The sequence below is a fragment of the Pholcus phalangioides genome, unplaced genomic scaffold, assembly GCF_987345545.1.
Source record: "Pholcus phalangioides strain wild (caught in Gottingen) unplaced genomic scaffold, Ppha-v1.0 ptg000022l_1, whole genome shotgun sequence".
Classification (NCBI taxonomy): Eukaryota; Metazoa; Arthropoda; class Arachnida; order Araneae; family Pholcidae; genus Pholcus; species Pholcus phalangioides.
The window spans coordinates 38552294-38569681 of NW_028301615.1; the positions used below are offsets into that span (position 1 = coordinate 38552294).

Below are 17388 nucleotides of genomic sequence, written 5' to 3' on the forward strand. Positions count from 1 at the left end.
ACCATTGCCTCTCAAGACATTTAAAAAGTCAGAAAATGCTTTAAGAAAATCATTTACATCATTGCATGTTTTTTTAATTCTTGATTGTTGTCCAAAAAATATATTTTTCAGAATTCTAATACTAATATTAGAATTGAAATTAGAAAGAAAATTAACCTTTTACTATGGCAATAAACTATATATATGCATATATATATATATATATAGTTTATTGCCATAGATGCCAATTTACTATAATTTTAACTCCTAAGACATGCTTGTGTTACAATTAACTAAACTATTGTGGAATTTATCTGAGCCTTTTATTAAGTGCAATGAATGTTATGTGTTCATGTGCAGTTATCTCTCTTCTGAATCTGTATCATTTTGATGGGTTTTTCTCTGAATGAAATATAAATGTTGTAAAGTCTGATAATCGCTGTCGCAAGATTTCTTCAGAAAGAGGGTTGGCTTACATTTGCACCTCAAATTTTCAAAAACCAGCTTAAGTCAGCCACCACTGCGTAAATAGCAGGGTTTAAACATTTCAGGCATTTTATGATGCAAAGCCATGACTATAGACTATAAGCACCAGAACCTGGGAACTGAGGCTGTTTGAGGCCCCCCCCCCCCAAATAAATTTTATGAGTAAGCTGAGTCCCTTCATAATAATTAATGAATGTCTAATGCAACACACCACTCCCTTTCTTGCTTAAGGACTTGAGTAACCTGTATATACATAGTACCTGTATATACATAGAAACTGGCAACTTTCGATGTTTTCTTTGCCCTTTCAATGTTTCCTTCATTTTGGCATCTCTGGCCATGACTACTCCTGCACAGCAGCACAAAAGCCATGTGTAAACTACACTGTTTTTCCTAAAAAATTTTATGACTGCGGCAAGTATTTCTAAAAAGATAAATGAGTAAGCCTAATATTAATTTCGTCCTTTGTATAGCCTGATATGCCTCGTAACAAGTTTCTTAACTCCAAATGTATAGTTCAGATTTTGCGATTTTAGAATACCAAAAAAAAAAGGGTTGCCCTTTAACCCTTTGTGATCAGCAAATTTCTCTGATGGGAGTACAAGCTAGCAGAGCAAATTTAGCTTTTCAGAGTTATTTTGCCTTAAGTGATTTAAAGCTAATATATGGATATTAAAAAACACAGAATTTGTTGAAACTGATTTGTTGTATTTAATAGTACGTATAATACATAAAAATAAATTTTTAATTTCTATAATTTTTGTGAACTTTACAGAAGTAAAGCTTCAGGTAATATGCAGCAGCCTGTAATTGGTATTAAGTAATTCAAATGGTTTCTTAAATGTATCTGTAGACTATACACAGGAAATTACATCAGAATGACTGACTTTACACTCTCACTTTGATGAAAGACAGGGTACACCGTCTTTTTAATCACAAAATTTAAATTTTGTTTTTCTTTACATAAATTCAATGATATTGAAGTGAATGTAACTTGGTATGGTTTGCATAATACTGATATGTGATAAAGTTTGCAATTGAAAGAAGTATAGAAGATCTTTTTTTGGGATAAATATAGACTTGAACTTAATCCCTATATACAGTGCAGAAAGAAAGCTGCTCTATTTCTATATTTTGCGCATGGAAAACATTTAAGAAAAATATAGGGAGATAAACTGCACTATATTCAATGCATTGTTATGTGGCACTAGGGTTCCAATGATTAAAAACGGAGGATTTATTTTTTTTGTATAAAACCTTGAATTCTATACCCTGATTGTTGATTCAAAATAATAATAGATGTGTGTGTGTTGTACCAACATAAATATCATTGGACTTTTGACTTTACTTTCCATATTAACATTTTGCGTTTGCTCGTTTTTTTACCAAAACTCATTGAATCTGGGAAAGAAAGAAAATGTGTAAACTCTTAAGCAACATCATGCAAGTTGGAAACACATCCATTAATTGTGCAAGGAACAATCTTGTGAATAGAATTTGTTTTTTAGTTGATGCTGAATGTCCCTTTGGTTGTACATTGAGTGAATTGACATGTCTGCACCCCAGATGTGTGATACTGAGATGTCACCACTCATTCACTTTAATGGGGATAGTGGGTTCATGACCAAAAACACTTTTGCTTACAAAAAAATTGTTAATACTGTCCCAGAGCTGCTCTCCGCATCTGGGGCTGATACTCGAGATACCAATTAATACCACTCAATTATTCAACCCTAGTCCTCAGGTGGGAGTAAAAGATTATTTATTTACAGCTTTAACAAATAATGTATATATGAGGATGTTTTAAAATTACATACTTATAAATCAGTACATATGTTTTATGCTACTACTCCTTGAGCAAGAGAGAAATGGAGAAAGCAATAGGTCAAGACTTACCCCAGGCTTTCGTCAAGTTCTGTTCCTTCCACTTTTATCCCAAAACCAGACAACCACCTCTCATCAAGACCCAGTTCATTCTGTCCCTTTCAACCACCTTCTCTCGTCCAATTTCCTCCTGTTTCCCTCTCATTGGTTCTGTCTCCTAAACGTCACACCCCCTCCCCTTTGGGTCCCAGACTAGAATCCCTTACTGGAATCTCGCTGCTGCCCCGATGTCTACATACCAATGATAAATCCATCTGCCACTCCTTCTCAAGGTACCGCTGCCCAAAGGGCAGGGTCAATTCTGAGAATCTGCAAAAGGCGTTGAAGGTAACACCTGTGCATATAGGTGCCTCACCTATTTCTATACACGATATCTGAATAAAAGTCCAACCCAGTTCCCAGACTGTTTGGCGTCGTAAATAAAATTATATTCTAAAAGTCTTCATTAAAATTTAACTACAAATTAATGTAACAAGTTAGCGAGTAGCTTGTTACAATACATGAAGTTAATTTTGGCTCAATGACCTTTTATGCTATATAAACACAGATTTTTGGTGAGCATATTTTTTGCTTGTAGTCCGTTTGCAGTTTATTCATTAATGCTTAATTAAATTGGAGCAATTAGGAGAAAAAGCAGTTAGGGGGATATGAAAATATGCATTCTTAATGCATATATAAAAGATTTGTTTTAATTAATAAGCATTCAGTTTAATTTTAATTAAAACAATCACATCCAATTAAAATTTTGTTTTTTTAAATCCTGGTATTTTCATGTTTTTTCATACCCTGATGCCGCTGTGGTGGTCGAGTGGTTATAGTGACGGACTCGCGATGCGAGGATCCGGGTTCGAACCCCACAGTGGTGGTCGGCTGAAGTTGGTTTTCTGTGGTTCCCAACTTCAAGGCGCAAATGCGAGCCGATCTCCCCGTTAAAAAGTCTCGCCACAGAGAGCAACAGTCCTACAACGATAAATCATTCAATCATAACACTTCACTCATAGTTAGAAAAACTGGTGGCAGATGGCAGCACTACACATAACAAGCATTGCAGAGAAACAAAAAACTTCACGTCAGGTTTCACTACACGTACGCGCACATTCCCTCATGTACCGATTCGTTGGGGGTTCCGCTGGGGGTGGGGTGGGGTGTGGTGTGGTGTAGCAGTAGTAGGTAGGGCCTCCAAAAAATGGCTCGGGGATCCATGATGTTCTTAAGTCAGCCACCTCGTTGGGAAATTTGCCTGTTGTGGCGTTGTATTTGTATTTGTATTTGAAAGAGGACAATTTATTATTATTTTTTTCATTGTTATGTAAAACTTATTTTAACATGGAATTAGAACATTTTATTCTATATTTGTCCATCCATTAAGCTTATAATTTAACAATTTTGGTATCTGGCAAAAAAGCCTCACTGGTCAATGGATGGTTAACATTATGTGTTGTGTGTTCACAATACATAATGGTAACCATTATGTGTTCACCACACGCTTTTCATTTATTGTATCAGAAACGATTGTGGCCATAATTGCAGTGATTAACTGTAAGGGTGTGAAAGTTAGTTTTTTTTGGAAGGGAATTAACATAACTTGATTCAGTGTTGAGTTTCCCCAATCGTGTCAACATTAATAATTTTATCAGTTACAGAAAATGGAGATACAGTGTCAAGTAGTAAAGGTGACAATCAGTCACCTCCAAAAATTTTAGGGACGAATAAGCCAGCAACCAGAAAACACACAATAAATGCACCAAAGAAGAAAACAAAAGCTACTGGAAACAACAACCAGAGTAAGAAAGTCAAGTTGGACATTGTCATCAGCCCTAATAAAAATCCACATCATAACGAAGAAAGTTCAACTCAGGAACCCCACAACAGTTCACAGACATCAAGGTATGTTAAACTATGTGTGTAGTAGTTTAGTATAGTGCAACTGTTTCACAGTATTATTTGATTTCATATGAATATGTATTGTATTGTTTGTCTAGGGTGCATTGTCATAATCCTTCAACTTTTAATCACAAGATTTCTATTTATAGTTGAACTGGATATAACAAAGTTGCGCATGAATATTTGCAATATTTGATACTTGTTATAACCGGTAAACAATAAATACTTGGGTTTAATTAAAGAAAACCACTTAAAGTAGCACCTCTCAACTTATGGCCTAAGAACGAGGGCCATGCAGACCTCAAAGATTCTCCAAAATTTAATTATAATTAAAATGGAAATTAATTCATTTGCATCACAAATATTTAAGATATTTACATAGGTTTTAATAAAATGTACTGTGAATCAGTGGTTCTCGAAGTGTGCGTCGCACCTCACACTTTGAGATATTTTATGGTCTTCGGATTCACTAAGACCGAGAAACGCTGATGTATTACTTTACCACACACCAACTCCAGCCATTTCGTTATACTGCAATTTAATGCCATTAAACTTTGACCTTTGTAGACCGGGCACACCCCGCTTCCCATCTCAGAGAGATATCGAACCGTTTCCGAAGGATGGGTCTTCAGATTCACTAAGACCGAGAAACGCTGATGTATTACTTTACCACACACCAACTCCAGCCATTTCGTTATACTGCAATTTAATGCCATTAAACTTTGACCTTTGTAGACCGGGCACACCCCGCTTCCCATCTCAGAGAGATATCGAACCGTTTCCGAAGGATGGGTGTATCTCTGCCATTAAACTGGAAAATGAAGGCACCATCTATCGGTGATCCCCTCAAGCTCATAAGGGAAAATATCTTGTTTTCTATATTCTTCCCCCCAGTTCGTACCTGGGACATGATGGCAACCTTCAAGGTAGTAGATGAGTATCTTTCCACCATGCCACTCGGCCAACAATGCTGACATAAACGAAACTGCAGCTATGCCTGTCCCTTTTCATCCAAGTTGGTCTAAGAATAAACAAAACCAGCATTATCTATAGTTGAGAGATCACCATCTAGCGATAAATGACACTGACAGAATATACCCATGGCTTTTCTCAGAATAATGCAGTAGTGCTCTGCATGTTGACTGTGAAGGAAAAAATTGATTTTATAGAACTCAATTCTTGCAGAAAATTTCATTTTATCTTGTATTCATCATAATATGGCAATTTTTTATGAGTGATATTTTGAACATTCTTTTGCTATTGCAGGTTCACTCTGACAAAAAAATTTCATTATAACTGATACTTTGTAGCATCAGTTCTCATAACAAACGGGCTTGACTGAAAATGGAGATTTTTATTTTCATCAATAAAATATATAATTTTTTGTAGACTTTATAATTATCATTAAAAGAAAATGATGTAATAATTTCTGCCCTATTTCCTTGTAAAAATTTTCAGTCAGAGTGATGCAAGTGATGGGATTGAAGAGTTAGTATTTATGTCCGAAGATGAAGATTGTGAAGCAAGTGCTAGTCAGCAAATCCAAAGTAGCATTTTAGCTAAAGAGCAGGTCAAGAACTATATCCTTGGAAACAAAACGTTATACAGCAAAGTACTCATGTATGAGGTATGGTTTTTGTGACACAATGTTCAATTAAGGTACATGCATCCTCCACAATAGGAGTTACTTTAGCGATTTGATTATTCTTCTGAACTGTTTAACACTAGAACGACAGGAATTTCGAACTATCTAGAATGATGGTAGCTGTCATTTTGACCGCTATCAGAGAAAATCAACAAAAATTATTTTTCTTCACTGAAACTTCTCCATACAGTATCCTGTTTCTTTAACTTATTTTTGCAATAAACCCAAGTGTAAGGCACCAATTTATTAGAATTTTGGACAAAAGGGCTTGTTATGACAAAAACTGATTCCCATGTTTTGTTACTTTAAAAAGATGTTTAACTGACTTTTTTGAGCTCTTATAATTTATGGGTTCATTTTCCACTTGGCAGTTCATTGACAAGGTTCGAAGTATAATATGCTTGAGAAGTTTTTGAAAAGTTTGCATATGCAGAATGAAAAAACATGAATATCTGTCACATCCTGAACAATGTAAAATAAATACATAAGACAGCTTTTTGATGCTGATTAAATTGTGCACTGAATGAGCTGATTTTGTTGAAAGCATCAGCAACACATTATTAGAGTAATAAAATTTCATAACTTCTGGGAGAAATTTCCTTTGTCCGCAAATTTAATTTTGTGTGTGCATAGTATTCAACACCTAGATATTTTCTGTTTACCAACTGTAAAATTATTTTTTTGGTCAGTTGAAAGCATGATATGTGATATAATAATGGCTACCTGCATCATCCAGCACGGCCCCTATAGTGAAACTTATAATGTGAAGAAACAAAAAAGATAAGAATTGTCTCTGAGTCCAGGCTGAGCTCTCCATGGGTAAAATAAGGAAATATGAAGATTATTTTCGTTATGCAACATTGTATCAGTGAATTCAATGCAGTGGGAGTTCAAAGATCCATAAAAATGATAAATGAATTGAATAATGTAAGACAACAAGCTTTTTAAAAAGTGTACCTTTGAATGGTACAAACAGAAATGGTGGTATTAACAGAAAGGAAGAGAAGATGAAGATCAACAGTGCTTCGTTTCCCATCTTAAAAATATTAGATTGAAACCCAAGCATTATCCAGAGTGCTTAGAAACAACTTTGCCCAATAGGGAAAATCTGGCCCAATGGACCAATCCTGATGAAGCAGGGAGAAGGTGTAAGTAGTAGCCTTTTGCCCACTGTTACATAATTCTTGAAAATGTTCACCACCCATGTGAACGAAACGCTGAAAGAGAAAAGCATCAAATGAAAACTTTAAAATTGAATTCTGATTTACATGATGGACATGAAAGCCTTTTTTGTTTAAACATTTTCATGTGTTTGAAAAAGTAGCAAGGTTATTCAGTCCTAATGCAATGTATGATTCCACAAGGGGAAAAAAAACATCTAGAAGCAGGTTCCTAGATGATGAGGATTCTACTTCTGCAGATCTTCCTCCTAGGGGAAATTTTAGAGTAGCATGTCATTTTGCATTGTATGAACTATTGATATTGCAACTGACATGAAGAAAAGTTGCTTATGAAAATATTTTTGAAAAATTTTCTTTCATAAATTGCAAAACAGATTAAGTCCTTTCACAAAGCCCTAGTGTTCCAGCAACATTGTAATACTGATTTGAATGATGATTTTTATTTAAAATTTTCAGCAATTTTTCCCAATTAAAGAGGGAATCTGAAACCCTGGTGAAATTTTACAAAAATTGCTTAGTGCAACCTTCCTAAATGTTGAGACTGCTCTAAAATTTGTTATGATTGTTCCCATAAGCAGTTGAAGTTTTTCCCTTTTGAAAAGATTGAAGTCTACCTTGAGAACCGTACTCTGGGTCAAGATAAACTTATGGAACGTTCATTTGAAAGTGACATTACTTTAAATTTACAATGTGATGATCTCATTAGAGACTGCAGCACTGAAGGCAAGAAAGAAAGCCAATTTCATTGACAGTTTTGACATGTAAACACAAACACAAATTTAATACTCCATGTTATTGAATAAATACCTGACAACAATCCATGTTTTCCATTACTTTGTAAACGTGTGTTAATATAGTGTAAGATAATTATTTATTAATTTTTATTCACAAATTTTGAACCTATAAATGCTTTTTCATAGAAATATATGCTAGTTGTAGAAAAAAATAGATGCTCACTGCATCCAGGGCCGCAACTAGTCCTTGGTCAGCCGGGGCAAGCAGGCATTTTGCCACCCCCTGTGATGTTGAAAGAGGTGTTGAAGGGGGAAATTGGCACCCCGTTTGGTATTGGCCCCCACCCAGGACACCAGACCCGCCTGTTCTTCCGCAGTTGCGATCCTGACTGCATCGTTACGTAAGGTTTGTTTATATTTTGGCCATGTTTATTTTAAAAGTCCAAAATTATGAGTTTGTTCTGCATATTTAGTTTCCTCATCTTGTTTAATTTTCAAATACAAAATTTAATACCTTGGAAAAAGTGAAAAGTAAGCTTTAGGCTTACTGTGTACATAAGAATTTATTTTGACAGTAATTGCACATAATTGTGTGTGTTGTGTTGCATGATGTCATGCCATTTTAACTTGAAACTGAGGAATAAAGATGGCAGTACCTGTAAAACCCAAACACATTCATAAGCTCAAAGAATGTTATATATAAGGGACACTGAAATTTATGTTTGCTCAGGGCCCAAACTTACAATGAACGGGCCCTGCTTGAAAAGTTTGAATAAATATTCCCATAAACTCTGGCCTTGAAAGCCTACCTTCTCTTTACAATAAAATCTATTTATTATGCAAATAAATCTATCTATCTATCAATATTTCCTCCTCTTTACTGCAATGCTTCAACCATCTTTTGTTCTGATTTTACACAATGAGAGAGACTTTGTTCAACTAGAGACTTTCTTGTTATAATTTACCAGTGCAACATTCTGTTTGTATAGAAACAAGAAAACAGAACTCAGTGCAACAGAGCATAAGAGAAGTCATCCCAAAAAAAAAAGACAGCAGTGGCAGACAGCACTTTTGTTGAATGGATCCACTACATTGTATTTTTAGGACGCAACAAGCTTTTCTCTCAGGGCTGTCATTTCAACTTTTTCCAGGGGGGGGGGGGGGGGGCAAAGCACATGTACTCAATGTATGTATATATATATATATACCATTTCTAGGGTATTTTCAAAAGCCGGGGAGAGGAACAACAGCCCCCTCCCTGCCCCCCCCCCCCCTAAATGACGAGCCTGAAGCTTTTCAAAAACAACCCATTATTTCACTTTCTTGAATGATGAAGTTGTTGAAAACGTAATAATTTTAACGATAAGAAAAAGATGACTCCAGACTGAATGAAGCATGGCATGGCTGCCAACTTTGGAGAATATGAATTAAAGAAATGTTTTTTTGCGCAGACCCAAATTCTATACAAAATATGCAGACAGATGTAAAAGGGATTTTTTATTAACAAAAGTAAAAATTGACGGAAAGACTTTTTTCTGGATGTCATGCCAAGGTGAACTCTGAAAGGAAAGTCTACTAATCTTTGCTGGGAATCTAACCCAATCCTCTTGTGAACCAGGCTAGCATGCTATTCATATACACCACAGGAGGCACCACATTTCCTTCCTTATTTACTCACTATGACATGACCCGCGAAAGTAGAGGCTCAGTAACCCCCTCCCTTAACTTCAACAAATGGCCCCAGGTGGCAACAGTAGTGAGAGGGAGAGGATTTTTTTTAAATTAACATTTTTTTGCACTAGGAAAGGGTCCCAAGGTGACATCTTCAAAAAGTTTTGGAAAAGTTACCACTGATTCTACTTGTTTAAAAATGTAAAAAAATATAGAAAAATCTGGTGGAATTATTATGGGTCACTCAAAAAAAAGAAAGAAAAGAAGTAAATATATACAAGTAGTAACATTTTGAATGCCAATAGGGGCCAAGAATTAATTTAAAAGCCTGCAACCTTAGAGTGTTAGACTGATGCCATTCAAACAACACATAATCAGGTACAGCACAGACAAACAAAGAAGGAAAAAAGAACTAGGAGTGTAAACAAGTGAAAAGAGGAGTTTTTATAGATTCGCCAAGAAGCTTGAGAGGCGATGAGCAGCCAACTGTCATAATTTTTTATAATTTTTTGCAGCTTTAATAATTGCATTCTGCTGCTAATTTTTTGTTTTTACTCATTTCTGGGAGAGACTAATGCACTTAAATTTTTTCATAATGTTCTGAGGATGACACCTTGGGACCCTTTCTTTGTCAGCTGAATGTATGAAGGAAAAACTTTTTCCTTATAAGAAAATAAAAATAAGGAAGGAAATGTGTTATATATATATATCTCTGTGTGTGTGTGTGTGGTCGGTCCAAGTGCGCTTTCTGAGTTCACCTCTGCATGATATCCAAAAAAGTCTTTCTTTCGTACATGGGCTGAGAAAAGAATCAAAAAAATCGTAGGGATTTTTTCCCTTTGGAGAAACGTGACATCAAGCTAGTTTATTTCTTTGGGGTTTGGCCCAATAGCTACAATTTGCTTTACCCACTACTACTAAATCGAACATGCACGTTGTACACATTCCTCTGCGGAATTTCTTACGAATCAGTACATGTCGGAACATGTTGTGTGAGTTTATGTATATGCATGACTTTAACATATGTATGCTGTCTGACTTTTTTTTACTTGTTAGTGCTGTCATCTGTGTTCCATATTTTGAAGTAAAGATGTTAAATGCTTGAATTTTCATGTTATATTTATGTCAGTATCGTATTGTAGGACTGCCTGCTTTCGGCAGAGAGGCTTTTTTAATTTAGTGTGCTTTACACACAACATTTTAGTGGAACACATGCAACAAACTTTTTCCCAGTAAGTTCTTGGGGAATAATTTTTTTAAGCCAAAATTATTGTTTTTCCCCAATTATGGTCAGAATGTGAGAATCATACTCTAAATAAGTACTTGTGATCCAAAATGTTAGTGATTATCCTAAATTTATCAAATGTTCTTTTCAGCCATTGAATTTGATGGACTTTCATCGTGAATTGAAAGATTCAGACATAAAAATATCCACCAGTGGTTTGATGGATTTATTAGATGAACAGGTTAGGTTTCAACCAGTTTTTCTTCTTTAATGCATTTCGTCCTTTTAGCGTTTGATTTTTCTTCCACAGAGATTCTTTTTTATTTTATTTGATGGTATAGTGATGTGGTTTAAAACTATACAGACACAATGCTTCTGAAATTATTATGATTTTAAACTGAATGCATTATATTTCAGGTTTTATATGAATAGAACTTTTTTTTATGTTTGTTAAAAATGAGGGTTTCAAGAATTTTTGGTAAGTACTAATACTGTGCTTTTTTTTATACAAATTTAAGGGGATTGTTAGACAGAACCCATGACTTATCCGCTGCAGGGAACCTGTTATATCATTGATGGTTTGCCAGTACCATTTCTCGAGTTTGCCAAACCTTCTCATCAGTGATGGGGTTGATGTGGTCCTGCTCTTGAGACGCTTTGTGCATCATGGTTGTCTGGCCACTTTTAACCTATCTCACTTGGTCACAATTAATTTCTCAGTGTGATACCCGTGGTGCCCCTTTTTATGAAAATGCACATGCTGTTTCCTTTTTTTGGAAGTTTGAAGCTATTAAAATATATTTTTCAATTGAATTTTTTTATAAAAATTGCTTGAGGATGCAGTTTTGCAAAGCATGGCAAATATAATAGTAATAATAACCTGAGACACCTTGAAATATAACTGTTCAACTCCATCTAGTGGAGAGATAATGAAGTAGAAGGATGCCTGTGCAGGTGGCAGCGGCTGTATGATGAATTATTTTGTCATATAAATGTGATAAAAACAGAAAATCTGCTGTGAATATAGATGTGCAAAAAATTTCAAAAATAAAATTCTGCCAATCGCAAGTTAATTTATTTATAAACAAATAAAAATCTTAAATATATTTACCTGTCCTCAGTAATCAGCTCAGTATGGAGATTTCATCATACGACAGTAGACACAAAGCACGATTAAAAAGACCAAAAAATTTTCTACACATGCCTCGACCTGTGTTGCCAGGTCTATGAACATTTGAAAACTTTTGAAAGAAAAAAAAAAACCCCTTGGGTCTCAGGTGAACCTACGTCTTCACCCACCTTATTAGAATCTAACTATCATTGCAAAGCGCACTACTGCACAGGAATTGGCAGAGTCATGATGAAGGGGGTTTGATGGATTATAACTATCCATTGGAACCCCGTTTCACCAATTACGGTTTTCGGTTTCGGTTTCAGTAATCAGCTACCTCAGGGATAGGACATTTCAGGTCCGTATCAAAAACGCCCTCTCCACCAGACGTCCACTAAAGGCATCTATTTGTCAAGGGTCGGTAATTGGCCCAATACTCTTCAATATTTTTATTAACGATTTTCCTGCTCCACAAAGAGGAATCTTAGCTTCTTATGCTGACGACTCGAAAATCCTTATGGCATCTAGGGACCCTCAGCAAGCTCTGAGGAACTTGCGAGAAATGGTCCGAAGGGTCGAGATCTGGTGTCAGCTACATGCAGTGGTCTTAAACGAGGGTAAATGCAACTTTATATGGTTTGCAAGGAGACAACTCCCTCCGAACACCACTATCACAGTGGGGCAGACCATATTACAACCCAAGTCTCAGACAAAATATCTTGGTGTTATTTTGGATAAAAAGCTCAGTTTCAAAGCTCACATTCATGAGGTAAAAGTTCGAGCCGCTAAGGCTGCAGGACTTCTAAACAGAGTCTGTTACACACGCTCTGCACTTAGCCTCAAAAACAAAACCATTATGTACAAGTCAGTCATTAGACCAATTATGTGCTATGCAGCACCATGCTTTTCCACAGCGAAACCCTCGGTCATCAAACAATTACAAGTGCAGCAAAATAAAATACTTCGGCGATATACCGGGGCACAATGGTATATCAGAAATCTTGACATAATGAAGGATTTGAACATTGAAACCATACATGACTACTTAGTCAAACTATGTAGAGGATATTTCGATAGAGCTGAAACGTCAGAATATCAGCACATAAGAGACATCTCGCCTTATCCTGCGGTAGAGGTGTTGAGGTTTCTTCGACCTAAGAACATACTGGCCTGATATGGCCCAATGAATTGGTTTAGTTTTGTAAAAAGTGTAAATAGTTCTAATTCTCTCTTCATTGATTGGAAGCATAGTGTTGCATATATACTGAACGCCTACCAATATTTATCGCATTTAATCTTGTATCCGCATGTAATCATATATATTGTATTCACGCCATTTATTAGAATGAACATATATATATATACTCTTTTGTAACCATTAGGTGCAGTATTCCACTTTTTTGTCAATTATTTGCTGAGATAATTGACTGATTTTGTAATCTTATATATAAATGTGAAAGTATGTATGTATGTATGTATGTATGTATGTATGCTCTTTATACAAATCTACAGTTTTAGACCGATCGTCGCCAGATTTTGCATATATACCAAACAGGACCGGGATTGAGCCGTAGGCTACTTTAAAAGTTCGTCAGAGCTGGGCAAATGCCCGAAATGGGCGAAAAACTGTCGGGCAACAATGGTTTTGGGGGCCTCAACAATCACTTTCGGAACGTTTACTTTGGTTACCGTGGTTCCCAACAATGCGTTTCAGACGTGTATATATGCCTTTACAATGGTTTGTCACATCTTTAACACTGCCATCATTACAGTTTATTCCTTTATAATGGTTTGGCTCTTTTCCAATACTCCCAGTAATTAAAAAAAAAACCAGGAAAGCGCCGGGTATTTCTGCTAGCCTATATACAGGGTGTCCTGTAAGTGCTTATGCAGCCTTTATCTCATCAACCACCCATCGTTGAGGTATAGTTTCAATTTAAAAAGTGCTTAAAAGGAGTTTGAATAATATTCGCTGTAGAAGCTGGACATCTGACGTCACTAACAACAGAGAACAACAACTACGGCGATAAAACTGGGAATAAAAATGTTCAACGCCAGCTGATGAACTCAATGCTTGCCTCAAATCATCAGCACTCTACTTCACCAAACACCAACTCTGGCCATATCGCTACATTGCAATTTACTGCCATTAGTGAGATGGGTTGGAAGTGAAGGTGGTGTGCTGTCTATCGGTGGTCGCCTCGAGTTTGTTAGGACATCAACACTCTGGCATGAAGCTAAAAAATTATCATTATCCACCAACATGCGAGTTCAACTGCAAAATGATTCAGCACTGCTATCATTTTCACATCAGTTGATCAAACTTGGCAATGGAAGAATTCCCGTAGACCCAAGCACTAGACTGATAACGTTCCCAACTGGATTTTGCCAGTTATTATATATATAAACTCAGTTCAAGAACTTGCAGACCACGTTTTCCCAAACATTCAACAAAATCACCGAAACCATGAGTGGCTTTGTGAGAGTGCGATTCTGGCACCGAAAAATGGCAGTGTGAACAAGATCAACGGAAAAATCCTAAAAATTATTTCGGGAGACTCCACATCTTACAAATCGGTTGACACTGTCACAGACACAGCGCAGACAGTTCTGTATCCTGCAGAATGTCTGAACTCTTTGGATATTCCGGGTGTGCCACCACACAACTTGACCCTCAAAGTCGGAGCACCTATAATGATTTTGAGAAATTTGGAAACACCAATGCTCTGCAATAGCAACAGACTCTGCGTGAAGAAATTGCACAATTACATCATCGAAGCAACGATTCTAACTGGATGTGCCAAAAGAAGACGTCTTCATTCCACGTACCCCAATTATCACTGGAGAAATGTCATTCACTAACAAGCGATTACAGTTCCCGATTCGTTTAGCTTTTGCCATGACAATCAACAAAGCGCAAGGCCAGTCGTTAGGCCAGTGGCAGGTATCAACTTACTTGAGCCCTGTTTTTCACACGGACACCTTTTCGTCGCCTGTTCGCGTGTTGGTAATAGCAAAAATTTGTACATCTACACACCAGATGGAAAAAGAAAAAGTATTGTGTATCCACAAGCGATTGCCTGAAGATTTTAATTAAAATATTTAAAAATAAAAGTAATTTTTTCTTACTTGATGCAGAAATTTTTTTGATTAAGAAGTAATTAATAAGCTATACATTTTTTACGGGGCGGGCAACGTCGCCGGGTATCAGCTAGTTGTGTATAAAATGAACTTCGCCGCCTGGCAGTGCAGTGGTTAGGGAACTAGCTTCTCACTGTGCAGGTCTGGGTTCGAATCCCGGTTCGGGCATGGATGTCTACTAATACTAACAAATTCCCTGGACGGATCATGCTGATCCCTTGGGAATACGTGAGGATCACGTTTTTAAAAAAAAAAAAAAAAAAAAAAAAAAAATGCGTTCTTGAATTTTGATACTTCACCTCCTTCGGACATAGCTCTACAAATTTCAAATTTCTGTGATAAGTAAGCCACAACTTACCGAATTCATTTTTTCTAATATGATCTGAATTAATTTGACGTATACTGACTCTCTGAGTACAGCATGGGCTGTAAATTTTATTATCTTTTATTGACACGCCTCTTATACACTTACACTCACACACTCAACTATCACATACAAACAGCTTCTTAACTTCTTCATCCAGCTCGTACGGAGCAGCATCAAACAGGGAAGCTTATGGGAGTCTTTAAGACTCGGTACGCCCTGAGAAAATGTATCTACCTCAGTCAGTCAGTCAGTCAGTTAATCAGTGATTCAGAAGAAATAAGATTCACGCTGTTTGTTCTTCTTTAATGCAAACTACTGAAAGAACAGCCATGTATACTCCAAAACAGAAGTAAGGAAATCAAAGTCAAACTGTGATGACATTACCAATACATTCGTATGCAATGTGACAAACATAAAGATGTGTTATGTCGAAAGTTGAAACAATTTTTTACTTGTTCTTCAAATCTCCGTGTTACACAATATTTCTTTATTCTGTGACACCCATGATTCGTTTCAACCACTTTGTTTAATTTCATACATATTGATGATATTACATGAAGAAAAAACATTATTGATTTGAACTTTATTTCAAGCAGTTTGTAAATGGAGAGACTGAGATGGCTTTTTTCTCAGTCTCATACACAGATGAAATAGACTTTTTCTGGATATTATGCCGAGGTGAATTCAAAAAAGAAAAGTCATCTGGTGTCTGCTGAGAATCAAATCCAGGTCCTCTCTACTGTCCCATCTGGAGGGCCATTCGCTGAAGTTAAGTGATGCTACCACGCTTCTACTTCAGCGCTGCAGTGCACAAAATAAGGGAGGCAGGATGTCATCAAGGAAGACATCATGTCTCCAGTGGTAGTGTACTTGCCCAGGCTCAGATTGCAAGAGGACCTGGGTTCAATTCCTGGCGGGGACCAGATGACTTTTCTTTCCGACTTCACCTCCACATAATATCTAGAAAAGTTTATCCTCTGTCTGTTAATGTTATTTTTTCTAGAACTGTGTTGTCCAACTTTTTGGGGTTTTCTCAGTCACATTGGGAGGAGAAAAACAGTTCTGGACCACACTCAAAATACAAAGGAGAGGTGAAGAGTCTTTTAAACACAAACTTATCACTTCATAATTTTTAAAAAATGAGCAAAGTTCTTTTCCCTTTATTTTGGTGGCAAAAGACATTTGAAGTTTTTCCCCTGAATAGTATTAAAATATTCATTTTAGTTGGAAATTGCTTGTTAGGGTGAATGTGGTCAGCGGGTTTGACACCACTGTTATTGAATGAATGACAAGTTTTGATGTGTTATCTGATGCAGGCTTAGTATCTCTGGTTGTCTAACATACCTCCCAGTATATCCCAGGTCTTCTTCAACCTATATCTCTTCATTGAGACATAGCAGCGGGACATGATCTGGTTAAGAGGAGATTGTTTTACATAATGGAAAAGTCGTAAAACAAAAAAGAAGGCCACATATTTTTTTGAAAATCAATTTTCAGATTTTCCTCTGCTTCATGTTATCCCAGAAAATCATGGCTCCTTATTACACTTCTCATTGGGTGAACCCTATATCTAGGATGTGATTGGTTTGAGATGGTTTTCTCTGGTTTTCCGACTGTAAATGTGATTAATTCTGAATGTTATTCTGAAGTCAGTTTTTGTTTTTAAAAAAAAGTCACCACAGCGGGGCGGCAGCAGAAACAACTGGGATTCCTATTCTTGATCGTCATTATATCAAATCTCAATGAAATGTTTTATTTTGTGAGCACAAAAGAGCCATTTCTTTAAATAACAAGTGTAAATTTGCTTATATTTCTAAATAGTGAGTGTTAATTTGCCAAAGTCATGAGTGTTAAATTGCAAATGATGTCACCAAATAACAAGTTTTAAATAACCAATGCTGCCAAAGGAAAAATCACAGAATTTTCTTTTGGGTATGTGGTAGATAAAGTATGAAAGACTAAAACCAAGCACTCACCCAGTTTGCAAGGTCACAGAGGTTCGATTTCCCACAGAAGAATAAGTGGATACAGACGCTATGAATGAGGAGGGGGGGGGGGGGAAAGTGAATCACAGAAGGTA

General features: G+C 36.4%; 1 protein-coding gene across 2 annotated transcripts in view; it reads left to right on the forward strand.

The window, feature by feature from the left end:
* Positions 1-17388, forward strand: part of mus312 (mutagen-sensitive 312) — a 63507-nt gene that overhangs the window by 44413 nt on the left and 1706 nt on the right. Inside the window, exons 19-21 of one of the 2 annotated variants that reach the window (XM_089249499.1) lie at positions 3987-4236; positions 5692-5860; positions 10841-10930. In XM_089249499.1, coding sequence (XP_089105625.1) covers positions 3987-4236; positions 5692-5860; positions 10841-10930 — 509 coding nt within the window. Of the gene's footprint in view, positions 1-3986; positions 4237-5691; positions 5861-10840; positions 10931-17388 lie in introns of those variants that run through there. The other variant, XM_089249500.1, reaches the window with a different exon arrangement.